Below are 25,955 nucleotides of genomic sequence, written 5' to 3' on the forward strand. Positions count from 1 at the left end.
TCAGGTCTGGTCCACAGTGGGCCTTAAAGGCACGCAGCCGTAGCTTCCGGGTGGAAGCTGTTGCGCACCACCTAGCTGGGAAGTGCGTTGCTCCCTGTTTCCCAGCCCGCCCGGGATGGCCCCCAAAGTCTCGGATTCCGTGGAACAGCTCCGCGCTGCCGGCAACCAGAACTTCCGCAATGGCCAGTACGGCGAGGCCTCGGCGCTGTACGAGCGCGCACTGCGGCTGCTGCAGGCGCGAGGTAGGAACCCGCCCCACGTTTCCCTCCGGGCCTGCGTCCTCCACCCGCATCCCCACACCGGGCCTCCCGTTGGCCCAGCCTCCCTGGCTTTCCTTTCCCCGCGTCCAGCCGCCGCACCAGGCCCTCCCAGGGCTTCATCCCGCGCTTCTTTCCGACCCTGGCCGCCTAGCCGCGACCCCGTCTACCATCACCACCCCCCACCCCCCAGGCCAGTCGGCTGCGGGCCTTAAGGGCACGCATCCGCTGCTTCCACCCGGAAGCTGTTGCGCACTCCTCAGCGGGGAACGGAGGTGGTCCCTGTTTGCCGGCCTCCCGGGATGGCCCCCAAACTCTCAGACTCTGTGGAAGAGCTCCGCGCTGCCGGCAACCAGAGTTTCCGCAACGGCCAGTACGCCGAGGCTTCGGCGCTGTACGAGCGCGCGCTGCGACTGCTGCAGGCGCGAGGTAGGAACCCGCTCCCCCGTTTACCCTCCGGGCCTGCAGGCGTCCTGCACCCGCATCGGCGCCCTGGACTAAGTGTTGATCCTGTCCTCTGGGTCTTTCTTTTCCCCGGGCCATCTGCCGCACCAGCCTCTCCCACCACGCCCCCGCATCTTCCCCACTTTAGCATCCTATGAGAAATTTTACTTGGCTGTTTATGCCTGCTTTTTAGCTGCCCTATTGGATTGTATCCTAAATTATTCAGGCCTCCCTCTGACCCTTGAGTTATATATAACGCACCTGTTCGCCCCTCATGTATTCATTTTAAAATTCAGTTGACTTTTGTATATTGACTGAATGTGGCTGGCAAGATGGGGTCCTTTCAAGGATAGAACTTCCTGGGGCCAGTTGTCTTACATTTCTAAGTAAAGGAGACCTCTGAGATTAGAACTATTAATACAGAGTAATGTGATAAGGTTGGATCCTTTAGAAAGGAAGTCATGGGCGACTTCTAAGAGATATTTGAGATGTCTCTGAGAAGTTGAGTGTCTAATGCATGCCAGGTGCGGAGAACCATCAGATACACTAAGCAGCATAAGCTATTAATGAGACTATTTAAGACAGGAAGTACACAAAACCTTAATTGTGTTGGTGCTTTAAACCCTCCAAAGAGTTGGGATTTTATCCCCTAATTGGAAGAGTTTTAAACAAAAGAACAGCATATTAACAATGTTCCTAACCTTTGCCCAAAGTTCCAGAAGCTTTGACATGAAGACAGCCTTGAGTCCCACTTTCTCTGAGTCTTCATTCTCATTTTCTTTTTTTAAGATTTATTTACTATTATATGTAAGTACACTGTAGCTGTCTTCAGACATTCCAGAAGAGGGTGTCAGATCTCATTAAGGATGGTTGTGAGCCACCATGTGGTTGCTGGGATTTGAACTCATAACCTCTGGAAGAGCAGTCAGTGCTCTTACCCGCTGAGCCATCTCACCAGCCCTCATTGTCATTTTCTTGACCAGCGTTTGTTGCATGGTTTTCTGTGCTGGATGTTATTTTTGTTTATCTTCACTATGACCAGATCAACCTGTAGATGAGGAATCCCAAAGAATTCATTGCCTTCCTAGGATGACACAGTGAAGATTGTTAGACCCAGAATTTGAATATAGCCATCTGATTTCTGAGTCCGGTTTTATTTGTGGTCATGGGGTGGGGTTAATGTGCGAGAGGTGGCATCCCCATGGAGCTGGAGTTACAGGTGTTGTGCACTGCCTCACATGGGTGCTGGAAATTACACTCTGGCCTTCTGCAAGATCAGTACATGCTTTAAACCCCTAAACCATCTCTCCAGCCCCCTGAGTCCAAATTTTTAATCATTAGCTAGACTAATTCATAAATCCTCCTTTTTAGACCTTTTATGGGTTGAAGCTATTCGTGGGTGTACACACACACACACACACCCTGTTGTTTTCTCTGGAAACCTTCTTAGGCTCCTCCCACTATGTCAGTCCCACATCTTGAAGTTGCTGGGGACACTAAGGTGGCTGTTTCCTTCTCAGCCCCCTTCCCTGAGTAAAAGGCCAGAAGCTATGCTTTTGTGTGGATTTGTTCTGAGACCACTAGAATTAAACAGCCCTGCTGTTTAAATTTGCCAGATTTTATTTCTGTCCTTTCTACGGATTTTCAGTGTGATTATGGGGGTAATTCTCTTGGCTTCTCAGATCAGATTTCTCCGCTCTAAGGAGCACAGGGAAGCCGTGTAGCAAGTCTGAGACTTGAAACCTTCAAATATACATGCACTCAAGTACTCAGAAGAGTTGAGTGGATTTTGTAGGACCATTAACTAGAACCTTTCAGTACTGGCAAGGACTATTCAACTTACTCTGTATTTTCTGGCCCAAGAGAAGAATAAAAGAAGTATAAATTTATTGTGTTTATTACTCATTGTTAGTATTGAATGAAGGATATCAAGTGTCAACATGGTATCCTACTTCCTGAAGCAAGTGCAAAAGGATAGGCTGTGTGATGCCCCTTGGGGAACACTTTAGTGGTCCAGTTCCTTATGTGTTAATGATACGCACTAACGCACTAAAGTGGGCAGGGCTTGTGAGCATTGTGCTGGCCTCCAGGGACAAAAATGAGGATGGATGGAGCTTTAGCCATTTCAAAAGCAAAATTGAGGCCAGCCTGATGTATGGAGTGGCTTCCAGGCCCCTTAGTGCTACACAGTGAAGCCTTGCTCCCTAGGAAAGGGTGTGGAGGTGTCCACTTGATGTCCCAGCACTCAGGAGATAGGTTGTCAAAAGGTCAAAGCTAGCCTTCTGCACAGAAGATGGAACTCTGCCTGCCCCTGCCTTGGGACTGCTGAGGCTAAAGATGTGCCACCATACCAGCAATTTGTTTTAAGTTTTGTTGTTTGGTTTTTTTGTTTTTAAAGGAGGTGGGCGGATGGGTAAGGGGAGAAACTATGACGACATGAAGTCTTGTAGCTCCAGTACTTTGGGAGACTGAGGCAGGAAAATTGCTAGTTCAAGGGCAACCTGGAAAAGGTGGTGGGACCTCACTCGAAGGTGAGTGGAGGTGGGAACAACTGATTTTGATAAAATGGTGGATGCTGAATGTCATGTTAAGCATAAGCTATGAAAATAATGTTAAAATCAAATATTTCAGGAAGACCTTTAGTCTATATACCTAGGAGTTACTTGGTCCACACTGTTTTCTTATGTTCTGTGTTTGCTGTCTTGTATTTTAGGACCCATGCTAGTGAGTAAAATGTAGTTGAGAATATCTTTAAAATGAAGACGGGGGTTAACGGAAAGTACAGAGTTGAAGAGTGTGGAGGCAGAAGTGAGCCTAGGGGAAGTTAGAGGAGGGGGTTAATGAAATTCTCCAAAAAGTGAAAATCAGGGTTCTCCTCAGCAGGCAAAGGCACTTGCTGAGTTCCTAGGGCCCACATGGTAGAAGGAGAGAACTGACTCCCTCAAGCTGTCTTCTTTTTTTTTTTTTTTTTTTTTGGTTTTTCGAGACAGGGTTTCTCTGTGTAGCCCTGGCTGTCCTGGAACTCACTCTGTAGACCAGGCTGGCCTCAAACTCAGAAATCCGCCTGCTTCTGCCTCCCGAGTTCTGGGACTAAAGGCATGCACCACCATGCCCTGCTCAAGCTGTCTTCTTACCTCCATACGCATTCCTTCTGCATGTGAGCTTGCACGCAGGAGCACAAGCACGCACACACACACAGTAAGTTTTAAGAAATGAAAGTGATTACAGTCAGAGTGAGAGGTCTGAGCTTCTGTGCCTGGGTAAGAACATTGACTTTAGAGAAGTGACTAATGAGAAACGTTATGGGGTTGTTCACATTTCTCCATTGAGGTGCCCATAGTTCTGGCAGACCTGGCTCAGTTATATTTTTCTGGTAAAGGTTTTTCTGACTTAACTGCTTGCATTTCCCTCTGACTCTGAGTTACCCCCTCGTTGAGGCATTTGTTATCGTCCTTTTCCTTTCTCTATTGAGGCCCTGTGCTTTCTGTGATAAGTTAGCCACGCACCCAAGTAATTACAACAGGGTTTTCTCTCAGGCAGAAACCAGCTGCCTTATGTTTATATTTTTATCTGGTACCAAGTTCAGTGCTAAAATAAGTGATGATGGATGCTTAGTTTCCTGTGAATGGCAGAAATCTAGACTTCCCCACTGTGGTGATAGGAATGGTAAATGTGTTACCCTACATGATATATAAGCCTGGTTAGGCTACAAGATTCTGCTGCCTTTTCCCAAAGCCTAGAAAGCTCCGAATATGAAGTGCATCTCTACACCCTCTGACATCTATTTCCCAACTCATGATCTTGCTCTTCCTGCCTCCATCTGGGCAGGTTCTGCAGACCCCGAAGAAGAAAGTGTTCTGTACTCCAACCGTGCAGCGTGCTACTTGAAGGATGGGAACTGCACAGATTGCATCAAAGATTGCACTTCGTAAGTGGCCCAGGGAGCCTCTGGAATACCTGAGGGTTACTGAAGAGCAAGCCAGGCTTCTCCTCGGGGAGAATCCCGCCTCTCTCTCTTTTTACAGATAGGCCACTTAGAATGACAGACTCCTTGTCTTTGGAATTTGGGCTCACTGCTTCTTTAATGGTGTATGATGGGAAGTTAGAAGTAGACTATAACATCTCTGTGACTTGGCACATGAGGTGAGACGCAGTCACAGTGACAGACATGCTCGGGTGTTTTCCTGGGATGATAGTGTGAGAGGAAAGAAGAAAGGGGGTTAATAGATGCTAACAGGTAGTCTAAGAAGCAAAGAGAGGGTGGAGCACATCTTTAATCCCAGTGTCCAGTAGGCAGAGGCAGGCAGATCCTTGTGAGATGAAGGCTAGTCTGTTCTGTATCATGAATTCCAGACCAGCCAGGGCTACATAGTGAGGCCCTACCTCAAAAAAGGGGGTGGGGGCGAAGAGGAAGGAAGAAAAGACAGTCTGTCAGTAATCAGGTGTACAGGGCACTGAGTGGTTTCTCCTGTCTCGTTCTTCCTATATATAAGTACACTGTAGCTGTCTTCAGACACTCCAGAAGAGGCATCAGGTCTCATTACAGATGGTTGTGAGCCACCATGTGGTTGCTGGGATTTGAACTCAGGACCTTTGGATGAGCAGTCAGTGCTCTTAACCACTGAGCCATCCCTCCAGCCCTCCCCCCACCCTCACCCCCCGGGCTAGCCTTTTTTCATCTTGGCTAAACTAGCATACATCTGTGGCTAACCCTACGTGTGATGTTGCTGTACATGCATGGAAGGAGTAAGGAGAGGCATGCTCGTGGAGCCTGTGCTACTTTCTTTTCTCTTTCACAGGGTGTTCACTGTGGTGGTAAGTTTACCCTTCTTCCCAGGACAGAACCCAGGTGACAACGACTGGGATGATAAAGTGCCTGCCTGGGGTCCCGTTGCTAGTGGTAGCGTGGACAGAATGCAGACTCAACCCTAGGCTTGTTTATTACTTCTGGGCCACAGTGTGGACACATAGACACATGAAACTGAGGCCCCTGTTCTTCATCTGGGCAAGAAAGAGGACAGGGTAGAAAGATAGATTCATGTGCACGCACATCTCATTAGTGTTCCTCTGCCTTCTTTCCTTTCCCAGTTCATTCTAAGTTGAGAATTCCCTACCTATTCTAGAGCTGCTGTCTTTTTACCAGAAGTAATTCTGATATGCTGACTGCTCCAGATGACTGACTGAATCACTGCACTGTTGGGGAAACCTGTTGGCCTAACGTTTTTAACCTCCCGTTCTAGCGCGCTGGCCTTGGTCCCCTTCAGCATCAAGCCCTTGCTGCGCAGAGCATCTGCATATGAAGCCCTGGAGAAGTACGCCCTGGCCTACGTTGACTATAAGACTGTGCTGCAGATCGATAACAGTGTGGCATCTGCCCTGGAAGGCATCAACAGGTAAGCCCAGTGTGTGCAGAACTTCCTCATGGAGTCAGGACTGGTTTGGTTTGGTTTGGTTATTTTTGGGGAGCTGGGGGGTGGGGATGTTTTTTTTGTTTGTTTTTGAGACAGGGTTTCTCTGTCCTGGAACTCTCTTTGTAGACCAGGCTGGCCTCGAACTCAGAAATCCACCTGTCTCTGCCTCCTGAGTTTTGGGATTAAAGGCGTGCACCACCACGCCCGGCTCAACATAAAATTTGTATTGATTCTCTGAGAATTTTACATCATGCATCCAGATAACACCCACTTCCCAATCCTTCCATGTAAGTCCCCTGCCCATGTGAACACCCCACCCCAAAAAACAAGTAAGATTTTTTTTTCAATTTTTTATTAGATATTTTCTTCATTTACATTTCAAATACTATCCCGAAAGTCCCGTATACCCTACCCCGCCCTGCTCCCCTACCCACCCACTCCCACTTCTTGGCCCTGACGTTCCCCTGTACTGGGGCATATAAAGTTTGCAAGACCAAGAGGCCTCCCTTCCCATTGATGGCCAACTTGGCCATCTTCTGCTACATATGCAGCTAGAGACACAAGCTCTGAGGGGGTACTGGTTAGTTCATATCGTTGTTCCACCTATAGGGTTGCAGACCCCTTCAGCTCCTTGGGTTCTTTCTCTAGCTCCTCCATTGGGGAAAAGTAAGCATTTTTTAAAAATAGAGAACAGAAAGTCTACTTTGTGTTATCTGTATCTCACTGGCGCGTTGTCAGACTCTCAGTGGCCTGTCCCTGAGATGGAACTGAGCCCTTCCCCTCCCACATCCCTGCCAGAGCTACACCGCAGCATCCTTAGCACACTTGGTAAGAGCTCTTTTTGGGGAGTTGGGTAGGGGATGTCACAGAAGCCTTTGTGTCCCTCTTCAACTGTGCAGTCACTGATATCACAGCAAAAGTAGCCTCCTTGCTCCCACAGTCGTGGGAGCCCAGATTATGGGCCGACTTAATGGATACGTTCAACAAAGTATATACGGAGACTGACTCTGCTGCTGTGTTTGACAGGTTATGGATTATGTTCCTAAAGCAGAAGAGATGGCGCAGCAGTTAGGAGTGCTTACTGCTTTGGCAGGGAACCTGAGTTCAGAACTCTCAGCATCTACATTGGGCAACTCACAACCACCTGTAGCGCTAGCTCTAAAGTGATCTGATACATCCACAGTCACGGCACGCAGGTGGACACACTCAAATGTGAAAACATCTTTCCAGTCTTTTGAGCCATGGCTGGTTTTTCTCTCAAATAACCCTTCTTTGTGTATTTCATCATGATTCCCCTTCATGTGGGCTGCTAAAAGGTCATAGCCAAACTAATAGCAGAATGTGGTCTATGTCTGGTTTCTTGGTTGATTTTAACATCCAGTTTTCTCTTTGAAGTCATTCACCAAAGGCCACCAGTTGTGTGCCAGGCTTTACACGGACCTGGGCTGCTGATTGAGGTGTAAGTCCTGTCCCTGCACAGCTCTTAGCTGGAGGGAGTAGCAGTCCTTGTTACACAGGATCAGTGTAGTCAGTGCAGTGTGCAGTGTTACATGGAGCACCAGCACAGAAGGAAGGTGTTCACCTGGCTGCGAAGAAGGGGCCGTAAAGTGTTTCCTAGTGAAGTCACAAGTGAAGCTGAGAGAAGCAATTCAGTGAGCTCAGACGCAGATGGCCATTCAAAAGGTAGTTAGGTCATTAGGAAGGGAGGCAGGGGTTTAGCTGCAGAAGAGTAGTAAGGGGTGCCCAGGGCCTTTAATAGGTGAGCAGAGTTGAAGGGATTTCAGTCTGGAGTCACTCAGGGGAAAAAAAAAAACAGGAAGGAAAAAGCCTGCCCAGGTGAGGTCCCCGAAGGAGCCAGGGCTAGGACGCAGAGCTCTGTGTGCTCTGCCAGGAGCACAGCTTAAAGGATACTAGTTTGTTTGGATCCACGGTTAGCTGATGCATTCTGTCATGGCAGGCAGCAGGAGTTTGAGGCAACTATCTCCACCACATCGCATCTGCATTTAGGAAGCAGGGTCAATGCGATGCTCAGCCGACTTCTCCATTGTAAACAGTCCAGGACCCAAATTGAGGGCGTGAGTGGCTCTTCCTCCCTCCCTGGCTCCCGCAGACTGCTGTTTCTGTGGTAGGTCTGGATCTCATCAGGCCGACAGTTGAGGGTTTGTTTGGGGTTTTATGAGTACTTTGCCTGTGTGTATGTGTGCTATGTGCATTCCTGGTGCCCTTAGAGGTCAAAGGAGCATGTGGAATGCCCTGGAACTTGAATTATAGATGGTTGAAAGCCATGTGCGTCCTGGGAACCAAACCCATATCCTCTGTAAGAATAACAAGTGTTCTCCCAGGCCCAATAATCAAGAGTAGTCATCAAGCACACAGGCAGGTAGACTTTTATCTGGGGTATAGGAAGAATGCTTTAAAACACATTAGGGCCGGGCGTGGTGGCGCACGCTATCCCGAGCTTTTGTTCCCACCGGCAAGAACACACTCGGGACAACCGGAATCTTCTGCAGCAAAAGCTTTATTGCTTCTTCAAGAGGGAAGACCCTGACCCCAGAAAATGGAGTCGCTTATATAGCCCTCAGCCATGGCGTTTCAGCACCTGATGTGGCTTGTCAGCTCCTGATTTGTTGCTTGCCCATCACCCCACTATTACGCCCGAGAATGGGCAGTGACTAGGAGTGAGTTCACTCTCGCACCTGCGTACAAGGCTTGTTTACTAGTTAGGCACAGCGGAGGCCAGCGCCATCTTATAATGGCAATTGCTCGCAGCACGCACGGCTCTCCACAGCGATTGCTCGCTGCACAGCTCTCCACAGCACGCCTTTAATCCCAGCACTCAGGAGGCAGAGGCAGGCGGATTTCTGAGTTCGAGGCCAGCCTGGTCTACAAAGTGAGTTCCAGGACAGCCAGAGCTATACAGAGAAACCCTGTCTCAAAAAAAAAAAAAAAAAAAAAAAAAAAAAAAAACCACATTAGGGACTCGGGCTAAGGAGACTTGGTATAGCTGGGCCAGGCAGGAGAACCTCTCCAAAGCCAAGTGAAAGGCTGTGACTATGATGTACTTTTAGTCTGGTTTCTCCTCTTGTAACCGGGGAATGTAGCTGTAGGAGCTTCCTTCACTCGTGTGCACGTGCTTGCCTGTCGGCACCAGGTGGTGAACTCGGTGCTGGAACTCCACTAGCAGCATGGCCACATGGGCTGAGAGCACCGTCTTAAGCTGAGAAGTGAAATAAGGAGGACTTAGCGGGATCTCGGGAGGAGTGGAAAATGGAAGAGGGAGTGACACAGAAGCAGGATGTGTCCATAGGGTCGGTTTGTTTTTGCAGTGCTGGGGAATCAAACCTAGTGCATTGCACATGTTAGGCAAACACTGTCGCTGAGCCACACAGCCACTCCAAGGATCAGGAGTGGATGTAACATGAAATAAATTCAAATGCAGAGGAGGGAGACTACTGGGGATCACAGGCCACGTTAGCCTGCAAGTTGGAACCCCTAAAGTGTTAAAGATTGCTGAGTGAGCTAAGATTGGCACTGAAGATGAACGACGAGGAAATGACAAGCGTTAGATTGCTTTGAACTACTTTTATTGGGAAAATACGTTTTTGAAAATGGGATTTCTTCTTGAAGGTGCAAAGTTTATCCTTAACCAGTGGCAGAACACTTTAAAATTCAAATGTAGCGCCCAGAAGCTCGGAATACGCAAGGTACAATTCACAAGCCACAAGAAACTCAAGAAGACCATAGTGTGGATACTTCTATCCATCTTAGAAGGGGGGAACAAAACACCCCTGGAAGGAGTTACAGAGACAAAGTGTGGAACAGAGACTGAAGGAAAGGCCATCCAGAGACTGCCTTGCCTGGGGATCCATCCCCAAAACAACCACCACACCCAGACACTGTTGAGAATGCCAACAAGAGCTTCCTGACAGGAGCCTGATAGAGCTGTCTCCTGAGAGGCTCTGCCAGTGCCTGACAAATACAGAAGTGGATGCTCACAGTCACCCATTGGACTGAGCATAGTGTCCCCAATGGAGGAGCTAGAGAAAATGACCTAAAGAGCTGAAGGGGTTTGCAGCCCCATAGGAGGAACAACAATATGAACTAGCCAATACCCCCCAGAGCTCCCAGGGACTAAAACCACCAACCAAAGAGCACACATGGTGGAACTCATGGCTCCAGTTGCATATGCAGCAGAGGATGGCATTGTTGGACATCAATGTGGGGAGAGGCCCTTTGTCCTGTGAAGGCTCTATGCCCCAGTGTAGGGGAATGTCAGGGCCAGGAAGCGGGTGTGGGTGGGTTGGCGAGCAGGTGAAAGGGGATAGGGGAAGAGTGTTTTCCAGAGGAGAAACCAGGAAAGGGGACATTTGAAATGTAAATAAAGAAAATATCCAAAAAAGTAAATAAAATTTCACGCCGGGCGGTAGTGGCACACTCCTTTAATCCCAGCACTTGGGAGGCAGAGACAGGCAGATTTCTGAGTTCGAGGCCAGCCTGGTCTACAAAGTTGAGTTCTAGGACAGCCAGGGCTATACAGAGAAACCCTGTCTCGAAAAACCTAAATAAATAAATTAATAAAATTTCACATGCCAGCCTGGTCTACAAAGTGAGTTCTAGGACAGCCAGGGCTATACAGAGAAACCCTGTCTCGAAAAACCTAAATAAATAAATTAATAAAATTTCACATGCCAGCCTGGTCTACAAAGTGAGTTCTAGGACAGCCAGGGCTATACAGAGAAACCCTGTCTCGAAAAACCTAAATAAATAAATAGATAAAATTTCACATGTAGCAACCATGCTAAGTGAAGTGCCCCTGTGGTGTTGGATCTGAGAAAGAGTTGATAAGACAGCAGATTCCCGTGCCTCGTTTAGAGCTTGGGGTGGGGGTGGGGAGATGTTCTGACCTTGTAAAGGGGCCTCCACTCCTCGGGTGTGAGAGAGGAACAGCTTGACCTAGCTAGACACCTGTACTTCATCCTTGCCTTCCAGAATAACCAGAGCTCTCATGGACTCCCTGGGACCTGAGTGGCGCCTGAAGCTGCCCCCTATCCCTGTGGTGCCTGTTTCAGCCCAAAAGAGATGGAATTCCTTGCCTTCAGAGAACCACAAAGAGACAGCTAAAACCAAATCCAAAGAAGCCACAGCTACGAAGAGCAGAGGTGAGCTACGCTGGGGCTAAACTTAGAGCAGCCTTCCAGAAACTGACCTCATTTCCTCATTTGTCTCCTATGGAGATGAGGTGACATCATTAGTGTAAGGCTTCAGTTGTACATGGGATATGAATGTCCCAGCCTGGCACATAGGCACAAGTCCTAGCTCTTGTTGCTTACAGTGATTGGGTTCCAACATGGCAGAATAACAGAGGAAATGTATTGGCTCACAGTTACATGTGTAGTGCCAGAACCCCCACCCCACTTTACCCACCCCTCAACTCAATAGTTAAATTAAGGTATTCCCCTCCCCCATATCTTAGCCTGTGTTTTCCCAGTGTCATTGGTCACAGGCTCCTATGACCATGAACTGACATTTTGTAACTTTCAGCCTCCTCCCCCTGGGACCATCTGGCCATCCCCATAACCAGAAAGTGATCTATAGCTAGAGAACATATGCCCTGCGTAACAGAGAAGGGTGAGGGAGAGCAGGAGCAGAGCCGGGCAAGCATAGCAGGAGAGCGAGTGCCGGGAAGCTCCCACGGATGCTCCGGGAGAGCTGACCCGGGCTATCGAGCATCAGTCGAGACGCACAGGGAAGTGCACAGGCTTTTTATCAATGAGTGAAGGAGAGGGCACTCATTACAGGTTTTGGCAGGAAACTGCCTATGTACCCATGTGTGAGCCTGGTCGTCGTTTTCCATTCTTCCTTAGAAGGAGATTGCAGCATGCTAATAAACTAGATGGCTCAGGGTACCTGACTGTTCTTTGTTCTTTGAAGTCACTGAGCCATGTGTTAACAAGCTCTGTGCTAACCAGTGGAGCACAGAGGACAGAACTGGACCCTGAGGGAGTTCTGGTCTAGTGAGCAACTGGGTCATGGAGACAGTGATTTAAAGTATACGGAGGAAAAGCAAGTGCCATGGAATGGTTAGTGTTTGGGAAGTTTAAACACGGGCAGGTGCTAAAGGTAATGTCTTGACTGGACCTTAAAGGATGAGGTCATTAGGGAGGAAACTTGGAGGCAGAGACAATAGGAAGGAGCTGGAAAAGGAGCTACATGGGTACTGAGACTACCGAGGACTACCGAGAGGGGCATTGCAGAGCCCAGGGAGCACTGAGTGCATACATCCACCTACTGGGCTCCTTCCAAGGACTCATGTTCGTGTGTGCAGGAGTGCTCGCTGCACAGTGTTGGATAATAGCAAACCAAAACTAGAAATTACCCAGGTCACCACAAACAGGACAGGGGACAAATCTTTCCTGGAATTTTGGAAGTGAAAATGTATCAACTACAGCTCCACATATTCACACAGACAAATCTCAGAAGTAGACTGTTGCGGGGAAAGCAGCCAAGCCATGAAAGGCTCTATCGGGGACTTGTTTGTTTAAATGAGGCTCCACGGCTAGTTGCTTATAGATGCTATTGTAGCCATAGATTAGATTACACTAGATTAGACTAGATAGAGTGAGCGAGTGAGTGAGTGAAGGACTGTAAAACACTATGGTGGGGCACCTTGGGTTCCCCTTGTTCTCTGCTCTCTCCCCTAAGGGCTGGAGTGACACTACATATGGCAGGTAAAAGTAGATACTTGCAGGCTAAACACAAAACAGAGCAAGCCCTCTTCAGCGTTTCCTGAAACCCAGAAGCCAAGCCTTCCTGTTCTCAGCCTCTCCTCAGGGAGCTTGTAGGCTGCTCTCCCATTTGTTTCTTTTTCTCAGCTCTGACCTTAACTTAGCCCTTTGCACTGAGGGAAAAGACGGAGGTACTGAAGTTAAGTGGGTCATTCCAGCTACCCAGTGTCAGTACCATGAGGAAACCTAGCTTGCTTTTTATCATGTGTGTGTTTCTAAGTCTCCATCCTCTGCTAATGCAAACCTTTAATTGACTAGAAGGCATTAATTAGGGGACTCGGTAGTCAGGAAGAAAGCTCCGCAGCGCCCAGTCAGGCCCTGACTTGGAAGGGGTGATGCTGAGGAGATGTCATTGATCTCCTGTGAGCACCTGATCCATGGTTTTTTCCTCTTCTGAATTTGTGTCTAGTGCCTTCTGCTGGGGATGTGGAGAGAGCCAAAGCTCTGAAGGAAGAAGGCAATGACCTTGTAAAGAAGGGCAACCATAAGAAAGCTATTGAGAAGTACAGTGAGAGCCTCTTGTGTAGTAGCCTGGAGTCTGCCACATACAGCAACAGGTATCTTCTTTCTGCGCAGCCACTGGTTTTGGGGACTTGAGAGCATTTGACTCTCTGAAGGTTGGGATGTAGCTCAGTGGGAGAACACTTGCCCACCATGGGTCCTGGGGGTCGGGCTGTAGCGCAGTGTACTTCCTTGCCTGCACAGACTCCTGACTATCAAGGGATTCGGGTCCTACTGTGTGCATTCCCACCCACCCCAAGACTGCAATCAAGGTTTAAAAGGGTGGAGACGTAAAGAGATGCTAAAGGAAAGTCTTTCATTATCCTAGATTTTATCCCAAAGGTTAAGCTTGCAGTGTCAACACAGACTTTCTCCCCTGCTGTCCGTCCTATGGCTGCTTTAACTCACCTGTTTCTGACAGTTCTGTCCAGGAAGTGGGGTTAAGGTTAGGAACAGGTCTGGCTGTCTGGCTGGAACAGGAGGGAACAGTGCTGTTGTCTGGCTTAGTGCAGATCTGTGGGCCTGTAGCCAGCCCTGCATCAGGAACTGCTGTTGGGAAACCCTGAGAATAAAGTCCAGGGCATCTTCCCTGCTGTGGGGAACTCTGCTCTACACTGATGCTCACAAGTGTCAGCGATAGGCAGTGTGTATTACTGATGCTCACAGTGTCAGCTATAGGGAGCGTGTATTACCGATGCTCACAAGTGTCAGTGACAGGCAGCGTGTATTACTGGGTCAAGTTGAGACAATCAAGGTCTGTCTGAGCTCTGACCAGCCACTGAAATGGTAATAACAAATCTGGAATCTGCTCCTGTGAAATCGAGTAGTTTCTTGTCAGAGGCTTGATCCAGTCAACAGGAGGCTGTGTGTAATCCACACACTTGCTACCCATGTGTGCTCAGTAGTCTAGTTAGGACATCTCGGAGCTGGAGAGAGGGCTGAGAGTGAAGCACATGGCCACTCACGTGAGAACCCAGGTTCCATTCCCAGCAAGCACTGTATTAAGCAGGTCACACCTGTAACTTTCATTCCTGAGGACCGTGTCCTCTTCTGGTCTGTCCAGACACCTGCCTGCATACAGGTAGCGCGCGTAAACACACGCAGGCACACAAACAATAAATCTTTTTGATCTGATAGAAGTTCATTGTCCCTTCATAACAACTTTGAAGATACAATGTGTTTCAGGCCAGTGGGCTGACTTACCAGGTAAAGTTGGTTGCCACAGGAGTCTGGCAACCTGAGTTCTGAGCCCCAGAGCCCACATTTAATAAAGGTGGGAAGGAAAGTCCACCTGTGTGCCGTGGCCTATGCACCCACATAAACATATCATGCACACACATAGACAGTGTTCTTTTTAATTGAAGAAAACGTAAAGGTAAAGCATGTTTCCAGTGTCCACACACTGACCTCCTTGTGCAGGGTCTGAGGCAACTTTCTTGAGTGAGCTGTGGGAACCATCTTCCTGGGAGGTAGTACATGAGCCGTGGGAACCGTGATCCCGGGAGGTGGTACAAAGTATTTTTACCATATCTTGGGAGCATTTTTGTTGAAACACTATTTTTAAGCGGATGTGTCTGGGCCACACAGTGTTCCTCTCCCTCCTGCTCATTTAAATGATAGCCTTACCCTTGGGAGGGGTGGGGCTATGGGCAGTGCAGCGCTGGGCACCATACTGAGGGTCTCGTGCATGTTAGGCAGGCCTTGCTCCTGACCTGCACACCCAGCCTGCCTTAGGTTTGTGTCTTGTTTGTTTTTAAGTCATGATGATGATTCCAGAGTTTGTCAGGAAGAACCCAGACAGCACAACATTTAGTTTATAGTAAAATATGGGGATAAAAACTATCATTCAATAAATAACATTGTGTTGGTGGGGTCAAAGTTAAAACAAATTCTTCCTCTCTTTATTCTAAAATAAACTCTTAGAAGAGTACAATTTCAAATGAAAAACCAAAACAGTTGCAGAATATGTGAGCTGATTGCCATGCAGTGGAAGGAGAGAACCCTACAGAAGTTATTAAAGATAAAGTGGATAACTTTACTTTTATAATAGGGAAAGGCCTGTGCTTTTCATGTTTATAGAAACTAAGGAGCAAAGGAAAAACTAAGTACATTAGCTACCATTTCCTTTCATCTTAACAGAAGTTAAAATTTGAGACCCAGGATTGATAAAATTATAGGAAAAGAAGCTCTTGGTAAGTTCTTCAGAGTGCCTGGTAATCCCGTCGGAATTTGAGCTGTCAGGGTCTCTTGATCCTCACTGCAGCAGTCTGTACTGCACATGGAAGCAGTGAAAACACAGCAGAGCAGGAATAGCTAAAGCAGATCATGCCATGTCTAACCATTGAGTGCTCTCATCCACTCAGCAGTGAGGGAAGATGAGTGGGTGGGGCTGAAAGGCTTCCCTCTGGTCATAAGACTTGAATGATGTAAATACACAGTATTTTCCACATTTTATTATAAGGAATTTCAAAGTACCTTGAACCCCCATCCATCCACCTCTGGATTCTCCAGTAGTTACATGATGCTGGGGCCCTACCCCGTGCTTAGCATAGGCTCCATCTTGTTGTTGCTGTGCTCCAGAGTGATTGCTTCCATCTTCACACTCTACCCCTGAGGTGCCATCTTCACACTCTACCCCTGAGATGCCATCTTCACACTCTACCCCTGAGATGCCATCTTCACACTTTACCCCTGAGGTGCCATCTTCACACTCTACCCCTGAGGTGCCATCTTCACACTCTACCCCTGAGGTGCCATCTTCACACTCTACCCCTGAGGTGCCATCTTCACACTCTACCCCTGAGGTGCCATCTTCACACTCTACCCCTGAGGTGCCATCTTCACACTCTACCCCTGAGGTGCCATCTTCACACTCTACCCCTGAGGTGCCATCTTCACACTCTACCCCTGAGGTGCCATCTTCACACTCTACCCCTGAGGTGCCATCTTCACACTCTACCCCTGAGATGCCATCTTCACACTCTACCCCTGAGATGCCATCTTCACACTCTACCCCTGAGGTGCCATCTTCACACTCTACCCCTGAGGTGCCATCTTCACACTCTACCCCTGAGGTGCCATCTTCACACTCTACCCCTGAGATGCCATCTTCACACTCTACCCCTGAGGTGCCATCTTCACACTCTACCCCTGATGAGTGTTAATTAGTAGTTAATATGCATGCGTTTGCTTTTTTCCGTCTGTTGAGGGGAAGGTTTTGGGAATCTTTTCTTTGCTTAAAGAACCTGATGCAGAGTGATGAGTGGTGGTATTGTGCAGGGTCAGGCTCGAGGTGTGTGCAGACTGGTACAGAGCCAACTGTGGAAAGTTTCTCATAGCCTTTGCATCTGTAGGAAAAGGTAGGGAACTGGAGAAATGGCTCATCAGTTAACAGGACTGGCTGCTCCAGGGAACTGGTTCCAGTTCTCAGTACTACATGGTGGCTTAGAGCCACCTCCAGCTCCAGAGGTTCCAACACCTTCTGTCCTCCATGGGCACCAGAACATGTAGTGGTCACATGCACACAAACAGTGTCAAGAGGTGGGAGAACTGAGATGATTGAAGGTATAGAGCTACAGCACAGAGCAGGTGTTTAGCAAATCAGGTCATTCCCCAGCTGCCTCAGGCTTGCTGGGGGAGGAGGGCTGGGGGGTCCACAAGTGACTGAACTTCTGTCATGGTCTTTCTGCATCAGAGCGCTCTGTCACCTGGTCCTGAAGCAGTACAAGGAGGCAGTAAAGGACTGCACAGAAGCCCTCAAGCTGGATGGGAAGAATGTAAAGGCGTTTTACAGACGGGCTCAAGCCTACAAGGCACTCAAGGTAAAGATTCCCCCAGACACCCAGGCCTAGCTAGAGCTTTCTGCAGGCGCCAACTCCTGTGTTCCTTCTCCCAAGCCCTGGGAAAGCTCCATGATCTTGCATCAGCAGCTGTCGTCTGTCTGTCCATCCATTCCCCACCCCCGTTTTCGTGTCCTCTAGGTCCCCTCCCCAACTCTCTTTCTCTTTATAGGACTATAAGTCCAGCCTTGCGGATATCAGCAGCCTCCTACAAATTGAACCCAGGAATGGCCCTGCACAGAAGTTACGGCAGGAAGTTAACCAGAACATGAACTAAACCATAGAGGGCAACAGGAACCCTGTACTTGACCTTCCCAGAGAAGCTAGGGCCTCCCTTGCATCTGCCCCCCAATACCCAGCATGCCGCCAAGGGAGTGCAAAATCAACCCCACTTTGACTCCTTGGAGAGGTAGCAGCCTTCCACCTGACACATTTTACTTGTTCAGATTAAGTCCATTACAGACAAGCACAGGACTCTTTCTTTTTTTTTTTTTTTTTTCTTTTTTCCAGAAAGGTCCCCACTAGAGGTTTTTGTTTTGTTTTTAATTTAAAAAAAAGCGTGACGCCAACAGCCCTGGCCTCATTCGCTTGCTTCTGCCTGGCCCTTGTCAACATAGTCCTTGGCAACTGTCCCTGACCCAGATATGCACAGACTGGGTGCCTGTGGCTTCCTCTCCCGCCATAGCTCTGCAGTTCACCTGAGTGCTGACGGGCTAGAAGTGCTTGCTCGTCCGCAGCCACAGCGGCCTGTTGAGCTGGTTCTCCAAGGCTGCCATCTCCCCGAGGAGACAGCTGCTGTCTGCACCCTGTCCTTGGCACAGTGTCCTGTGTTGAGCCCCAGTGCCTTTAGTCCAGGCCCTTTGTGGGAAGGCAGAGCCTAACCCTTGGAGGCTCGGTGTTGTTGCCTTCTGTCTGAGCTACCTACGATGTTCAGAGAGCCCAGATTCCTCCTGCCTTGGGGAGAGAGGCCTCCTTGAGATTAATGTCCCTCCAGTCTGAGCAGGGACTTAACCTTTTCCCCCATAGCAGCAGCCCCTCGGGCTCCTTTGTTTTGTTTTGTTAATCTGTTGAAGTTAATTGAACTGATTTTATTGAAGTGTGTGTTGCTGTTGCATTAAAAGGTTTTCTTCTATACAGCTGGCTCTGACGCATTTGTTTATGCCTTCTCGGGTTTGCTCCTGCAACTTGGTCATGGTAACAACTGACTATAACACACAAGACAGGAAGCAAAGGCAAGCTAAATCTTACACATACTTTTTTGATTTTTCGAGATAGGGTTTCTCTGTGTAGCCCTGGCTGGCTGGAACTCACTTGTAGACCAGGCTGGCCTTGAACTCAGAAATCCGCCTGCCTCTGCCTCCCGAGTGCTGGGATTAAAGGCGTGCACCACCATGCCCAGCTACACATACTTTTTTGTACTACTGATTTTCAGCCCTGTAAAAGAAGTATTCAAATTTTAAATATTTCCTGAATAAGATATGGGATGATCAAAAAAAAAAAAAAAAAAAAAAAAGCTGGGCATGGTGGCACACACCTTTAATCCCAGCACTTGGGAGGCAGAGGCAGGCGTTCTAGGACAGCCAGGGCTACACAGAGAAACCCTGTCTCGAAAAACCAAAAAAAAAAGATATGGAATGATCTATGAAAGAAAAAGCTACTGGTTCTTAGACACTGATCTATTTATTAAATGAACTTTTAGAACAGCCCAAGCGTTGTGTATAGTCCAAGAGAAGTGGGATGACTATATGCAGTCCCTGCTCTCTGAAAAATGGCCCTGTGAAGACAAGAAGTGGATCAGATAGTTAAGGGTAAAGCGGCTGCTTTAGGCATAATGAAGGGAAAATCAGCAGCCAGGTGTCTTGTCTGCCTCCATGAAGTTTGCACAGTGGAAGGGTGAAAGTCCCCTAGAAAGGAGAGCTTGAACTGAATTCAGAAGAAAAACCTAAGAGTTGGGGGGTGTAGCTCAGTGGTAGAGCATTTGCCTAGCATACACAAGGCCCTGGGTTCAAGCCCTGGCACCACATAAAGTAAAGGCAGAAGCTGCCAACTGTGGAATCAGTATAGAGGGGCCTCAAAAGGTACCCATAGTCCTTGAGCTTCATTCATGGAACCTGTCTCAAAACCCATACCCATCCCATAACTATAAGGTTACCACTCCTTAGCTATCTAACCAGTAGGATCTCCAGGAAGCACGTGCTAGAGACTTGGCATTCCCAAGCCAAGGTCAGGAATCGGCATAACTAACCACCAGCAGTCGAATGGCTAAGATGTGCGCACGCCATGAGTGGAAAGTCTCTTAGTAGCCTGTGTGTGCTACGTGTGGACATGAGAGGACACCTTTGTGGAGTTGTTTCTCCATCTTCACATGAGTTTCAGGGGTCAAATTCAGGTCACCAGGTTTCTGTGGCGAGCAACATCACCTGGTGGATTATCTCTGGCCCACACAGAGTTCTATACAGCCTTAAAGAATGGCATTCTTTGCAGGAAAGTGGATGGAGCTGGGGATGGTGTTAAACAATACTGCTTGCTTGCTTATATGCGGAATCTAGATTTATCTATAAATGTGTGTGTGTGTAGAACATTTGGGAAGAGAGGGGCAGGAGGGCATAATGAAAGTGGTAAGCTAGGCTCTAAAGTTACAAATGGAAGAAGCTACTGGGAAAATTGATGGTGGTGAGCGGGAGCTAAGGATTGAGCAGTGATTAAGATGAGACCAGCAACACTGAGGTGAAATCTTCTGGACATTGATTTCTGGGAGCACAAAGAAGCCGTGCTCCAGAGATACCCAAGGTTGTACCTCATGCTGCGGCTGGACTTGGTGATGTTGTAAGAGTCACTCAGGTGGTGCTGCTCATGAAGGAATGAAGGGATCATGGAGAGAAGCTGAGGCTTAGCACTGTGAGAGGCCAGGGAAGGCCACTGGGGAAGGTGAAGACTCGCTGTAGTTGATGGCCCACGACTGAAGGGGTCATGCAAAGGATGTGAGGCTTGGCACCCTGAAGAGAGCCCACGAGAGGCCATTGGTGAAGCCCCGTTGGAGTGGAACACCCCAGTGTACTGGAGATGCCAGTCCCATGGGAGGATCACCAAGAGCAGCAGCGGTAGTGGAGTGGATCAACCTGAGCTTAGAGTGCTACAGAGGGCAGTGCTGGAAAAGTGATGTCAGCACCCACGAGAGCCCCCCAAAGCCCCCTAAAAATCCTCCCAGTCCCTGCCGGGCCCTGAGAGCCAAGCCTAGGGCGGAACTACAAGTCCCAGCATGCCTCAGGGAGTTGTACTCCTCAGCTCATAAATGGCCATGAAACTGGATTTTTTGGGTGGGTTTGGAGACAGGGTTTCTCTGTGTGGCCAGGCCTGGCTGTCCTGTGATCTCCCTGTGCATCAAGGGTTTCCCTGTGAAGAATAGAAAAATACTGACTGCCCAGACATCATGAACTTATCACCCTGGGCTCCGCCCCCTGGCCAGGTGGCCTCACTACCCCGAACTTTTGAGAAAAACACCCACAGAATGTTTCAATGTCCCAGGTGCCTTGAAGTAAATATCCACCCCTAGACTCCTAACTCCTCCCCCATCCTCCCCCTTGTTTGTGGTTTTTGCCTTCATAAGCCCGATGAAAAATAGGGTTGGGATCATTCTCCTCTACCCCTGTGTGGTGTATGTCTCGGCCCCACTTGCTGGTTGGACCTCTTGTCCCGTCTTCTCGCTGTTAATAGTCTTCCTCCTGTGAGTACAGTAGGTTCGGTCTCAGTGCCTGGCTGGGTGCGCGCTATTCCCGAGACTGCAGTGAGGGTCTCCCTTCGGGGGGTCCTTCATTTGTGGGCTCTCCCGGGATCTGCGCGACCACCCAGGGGTCCTAGACCCACGTGGAGGTGAGTTTCTCTGTTTCGTCTCGGTTCTGTGTCTATATTCTGTCTGAAAATCTGGTGCGGTCGCAGTTTTGTTTTGTCTCTTTCTGTGATTGTGTTTGTGATTGACTTCATTGTCAGTGTGATAGAAATGGGACAGGCTGTGACAACGCCTTTGACTCTGACTTTAGATCATTGGGCGGACGTTAAGAGTAGTGCTCGTAGTTTGGCTGTTGAAGTAAAAAAGGGACGGTGGCGGACTTTTTGTTCATCCGAATGGCCGAAATTGGGCGTCGGCTGGCCGCAAGACGGATCGTTTGATTTACCCATTATCTACGCTGTAAAGCAGCTTCTTTTTCAGAGACCAGGGGAAGATCTGGACCAGGTCCTCCCCTACATCCTTGTTTGGCAGGATCTGGTCCAGAATCCTCCACCCTGGGTGCAACCCTGGATATCCTTGACTCCTCCGGTGCTGGACGCTGTCGTTACATCACAACCAAGACCAAATCAGCAGCCGACCGGTCCCTCAGCTCCCCCACGGATCTATTACGAGATCGATGATTATGAATGGATGGAGCCACCGACACCGCTTTACCTACCCTTTCCCTGTTCCGATTGCCTTGACCCTCCGTACGGATGTTGGAGGCCCTCCCCCAGGCCCCAACAAAACTAATCATGCTTTTTCAGAAAATCCCTCGGGCTGGACTGGGCTCCTTGAGTTACATCACAACCCAAACCAAATCAGCAGCCAACCGGTCCCTCAGCTCCCCCACGGATCTATCCCGAGATCGATGATGATCCGTTGACGGAGGCACAGCCACCCCCTTACCCTTTACCTGTTCCTCCACCTCTCCTTCCTCAGGCCATCCCTACCCCTGTGTTCACACCAGCCCAGTTGGGATGATTGCCAGCAACTCTTGCAGGTCCGCTTCACCATGGAGGAGAGAGAGGATCCTGTTGGAGGCCAGAATGTCCCGGGAACAGACGGGACGTCCACTCATGTCCCCAACCTTGTAGACACGCCTTTTCCCTTGGCCCGCCCCAACTGGGATTTCAACCCTGCGGAAGGTAGGGAGCATCCCACAGTCTCCCGCCGGACTCTAGTGGCGGGGCTCAAGGGGGCCGCACAGCGCCCCACCCATTTGGCCAAGGTAAGAGAGGTTCTTCAGGGTCCAGGGGAGCCGCCCTTCGTTTCCTTAGAACGGCTGATGGAGGCTGATAGGAGATCTACCCCGTTTGATCCCTCCTCGGAGGGACAGCAAGCAGCTGTAGCCATGGCTTCCATGGGTCAGTCTGCCTCTGGTGTTAAGAGAAAGTTGCAGAGGTTGGAGGGACTTCAGGATTAGAAAGTGTATCCTGAGAGAGAGAGAGAGAGAGAGAGAGAGAGAGAGAGAGAGAGAGAGAGAGAATCGGCGTCGCCAGGAAAGAAACTTGACTAAGATTTTGGCCGCAGTCGTAGGTAAAGGAAAGTCAGAGACAGGACAGTAAGGGTACCTGGGCAACAGGGCCAGAAGACCTCCAGGAGGACAGAGACTCTCACTCCTTCCTTGTCCTTCCTGAGTGCCTGGCCCCCCTACTCGGAAGGGATCTCCTCACCAAATTAAAAGCTCCAGACTGCTCTGCTTGCAGCCCCTGCTTTGGCCTTGCCAGATTGGACTAAGCCTTTCACCCTATACGTTGATGCGCGGGCTCCAGTAGCCTGCGGAGTCCTGACTCAGACTCTGGGGCCCTGGAAGCGGCCGGTGGCCTCCCTGTCCACCAAGCTAGACCCGGTCGCCAGTGGTTGGCCCTCAGGCCTGAAAGTCATGGCTGCAGTCGCCCTACTTGTCAAAGACGCTCACCAGCTTCCTCTGGGTCAACATGAGACTGTCATCGCTCCCCATGCTTCGGAAAGTACTGTGCGGCAGCCCCCAGACCAACTGCTGGATGACAGACGCCCGAATGACACACTACCAGAGCTCGCTGTTAAAGGACCCGGATAACTTTTGCTCTGCCTGTGATCCTCAACCCTACCCCCCGAAGTGGATGACTCTACCCCAGTGCACCGATGCGCTGACATCCTGGCCGCAGAGACCAGAACCAGAAAGGACCTGACTGATCAACCTTGGCCAGGCGCACCTGACTGGGACACAGACGGTAGCAGCTTCGTGGTAGAAGGAAGAAGAGCAGGAGCAGCGGTGGTGGACAGAAAGCAGGTATTTTGGGCCAGCTGTTTACCAGAAGAAACTTTGGCACAGAAAGCACTCCAGGCGTTGACCCAAGCACTTGAACTGCAGAAGGTAAGGCCATCCATATCTACACTGATAGCCGCTATGCCTTTGATCCTGCTCAATTTGGGATTCCCAAGGTCATCGGCTCAGACAACGGGCCCGCTTTTGTTGCCCAGGTAAGTCAGGAATCGGCCACACAACTGGGGACTCATTGGAAATGACATTGTGCTTACAGGCTCCAGAGCTCAGGACAGGTAGAAAGAATCAATAGGACCCTACCAGAGACCCTTACTCAATTAGCCATTGAGACCGGCGGTCGGGACTGGGTGACTCTCCCTCCCTTTGCGCTTCTCAGGGTCCGAAACACTCCCAGACGTTTCGGCCTCACCCCCTGTGGGATTCTGTATGGGGGACCGCCCCCCTTCCCTGAGTCGGGTGGGATATTGGATCCCAACCCTGACCTTTGCTCACCCTCTGCTCTGTTTACCCACTTAAAGGCCTTAGAAGTTGTCAGAACACAGATCTGGACCCAGATCCGAGAAGCCTACACACCGGGGACCACAGCAGTGCCCCACGGGTTCCAGGTCGGAGACTCGGTCTTGGTCAGACAACATCTCGCTGGCACGCTGGAGTCATTAAAGATGCTATGTCTAAACTCAGGGACCAGTTAGACAAGCGCAGAAGGGAAAGAGAAGATAGACAGAGCTGGTTTGAAAATTGGTTTAATAAGTCTCCTTGGTTTACCACCCTTGTTTCTACCTTTGCCGGTCCCCTAATCATCCTTGTGCTTTGGCTCACTTTTGGACCTTGCATTCTTAATAAGTTAGTGGCTGTTGTAAAAGACAGGGTTAATGCTGTTTGCTCCCCGAACCTCCCCCTAGTTTGTGGGTTTTGCCTTTATAAGCCTGCTGAAAAATAGGGTTGGAGTCGACCTCCTCTACCCCTGCGTGGTGTATGAGGCTCGGCCCTAGAATCCTGGTTTGAGCTCTTGTCCCGTGTTCTTCATGTTAATAAAAGTTCCTCATGTGTTAAAGCAAAAAAAAAAAAAAAAAAAGTGGTAAGCTAGAGCAAAGTGCATGCTTTACATAATACATGTGGTAACATGTATGATAAATACATGCTGACAATAATGAGAACAATATTCTTTTTAGAGATTTATTTGTTGTTATATGTAAGTACACTGTAGCTGTCTTCAGACACACCAGAAGAGGGTTGTCAGATCTCATTTCAGATTGTTGTGAGCCACCATGTGGTTGCTGGGGTTTGAACTTGGGGACCTTCAGAAGAGCAGTCAGTGCTCTTAACCACTGAGCCATGTCTCCAGCCCCGAGAAAAATATTCTTAAGGTAATACTAATGGGTGAGAGGTGGGAGCTTGGACGAGCAGGATGTGTACTTCCTAGCTGGCAGTATGCTCTAAGGGAGGACTACTGAAGATGTATGAAGTTATCAACAACACCGGATGAGGCTGCAAGTTATATTGTTTAAACCTTAAGGAAACTGTGGGATAGCAGACTTATTAAGAGAGCAGATTTTTTTCCTTCTGATTTCTTGGAGGAAAAAAACCACCAATACGGTGAAGCCACAGGGGCTGTTGCCAGAGTCCAGCTGAGCTCAGGCCAGGATGATAATGAAGGATTTACAGAGTTGAAACAATTGAAAGATAGATTGCTTGTGAAGATGAGGGGAAGCGAAGGGCACATGCATTGGGAGACCTCGGCCTTGGGATAGAATGTGGGTGGGAAACTTTCCTGAGAACACTCAAGTCAAAAGCAAAGGGTGGGGCTGGTGAGATGGCTCAGTGGTTAAGAGCACCCGACTGCTCTTCCAAAGGTCAAGAGTTCAAAATCCCAGCAACCACATGGTGGCTAACAACCATCTGTAACAAGATCTGGCGCCCTCTTCTGGAGTGTCTGAAGACAGCTACAGTGTATTTACATATAATAAATAAATAAATCTTTAAAAAAAAAAAAAAAAAAAAAAAGCAAAGGGTGCGGGGAGCTCTGAGCCATGAACTTGGCCTTTGTTGTGGATCTGACTTGGTACTGATGGTCCAAGAATTCAGGGTAAGTGGGGTAAGGTCTGTGGAGCTTCCAAAGTGAACAGAGCTGAAGAACAAAGATACCAGAGTCTTCAAGAAAGCACAGTTGAAAATGAAATTGTGACTTAGACGTGAAGGAGCAGAATGTGGAGTAGAGAGGAAAAAAGAAGAATGGGGCTCAGGCCTGAAGACAGCCAGCACTGAGCATCTGGAGGACATGTAGGGGAGAGTGTGGGGCTCGGAGGCTAGAAGATAAGGGGAGTTCAAAATGGCCTTCATGGGGTGTGGCATGGGGGGGAACCATGAGAGGCAATGACTGAGAGACAGTGACGGGACCCCATTGGATGTGTTCCAATGGACTTGTGACAGTGACAGTGTGCGAGTGTATCCTCACGGCAAGGAACTGAGGTCTGTACTCCTTTGAGATGAGCACTGACTGCCCTAAAGGACCTTGAGAGGTCCCTATTTAGGGATGGAGACCTTGACCAGGAAGGTACTCTAGTATATTCTACAGAGTACTTAGCTGTGTTCCCAGCATTTGGTCACCTGGGACCCGCATGCCATTGCCGCCTTCTGTGGTGCTCACCTGGCCGGCAGAAATGACTTGGACTTTGAGCTTTAG

General features: G+C 49.1%; 1 protein-coding gene across 2 annotated transcripts; it reads left to right on the forward strand.

Annotated features, from left to right (window-relative positions):
* Tomm34 (translocase of outer mitochondrial membrane 34) lies at positions 1-18,371 on the forward strand. Of its 2 annotated transcripts, none has more exons than XM_021149653.2 (7): positions 1-242; positions 4,530-4,629; positions 5,942-6,094; positions 11,102-11,271; positions 13,307-13,454; positions 17,093-17,219; positions 17,410-18,371. In XM_021149653.2, the coding sequence occupies exons 1-7, from the start codon at positions 116-118 to the stop codon at positions 17,512-17,514; spliced, it is 930 nt and encodes a 309-aa protein (XP_021005312.1). In that variant the 5' UTR covers positions 1-115; the 3' UTR covers positions 17,515-18,371. The 2 variants fall into 2 exon arrangements, with proteins under 2 accessions (XP_021005312.1, XP_021005303.1); XM_021149644.3 differs by lacking the exon at positions 1-242 and adding an exon at positions 274-686.
* The last annotated feature ends 7,584 nt before the right edge of the window (positions 18,372-25,955 follow it).

The sequence above is a fragment of the Mus caroli genome, unplaced genomic scaffold (assembly GCF_978045245.1).
Source record: "Mus caroli unplaced genomic scaffold, Mus_caroli_1 scaffold_2, whole genome shotgun sequence".
NCBI classification, from domain to species: domain Eukaryota; kingdom Metazoa; phylum Chordata; class Mammalia; order Rodentia; family Muridae; genus Mus; species Mus caroli.

What these genes read in the sequence shown, in the direction of transcription:
- Tomm34 (XM_021149653.2), top strand. Translation starts at nt 116, where the DNA reads ATGGCCCCCAAAGTCTCGGATTCCGTGGAACAGCTCCGCGCTGCCGGC. An exon ending in GCGGCTGCTGCAGGCGCGAG is followed by an intron (nt 243 to 4,529) that starts GTAGGAACCCGC and finishes CCATCTGGGCAG; the next exon opens with GTTCTGCAGACCCCGAAGAA. An exon ending in CACAGCTACGAAGAGCAGAG is followed by an intron (nt 11,272 to 13,306) that starts GTGAGCTACGCT and finishes ATTTGTGTCTAG; the next exon opens with TGCCTTCTGCTGGGGATGTG.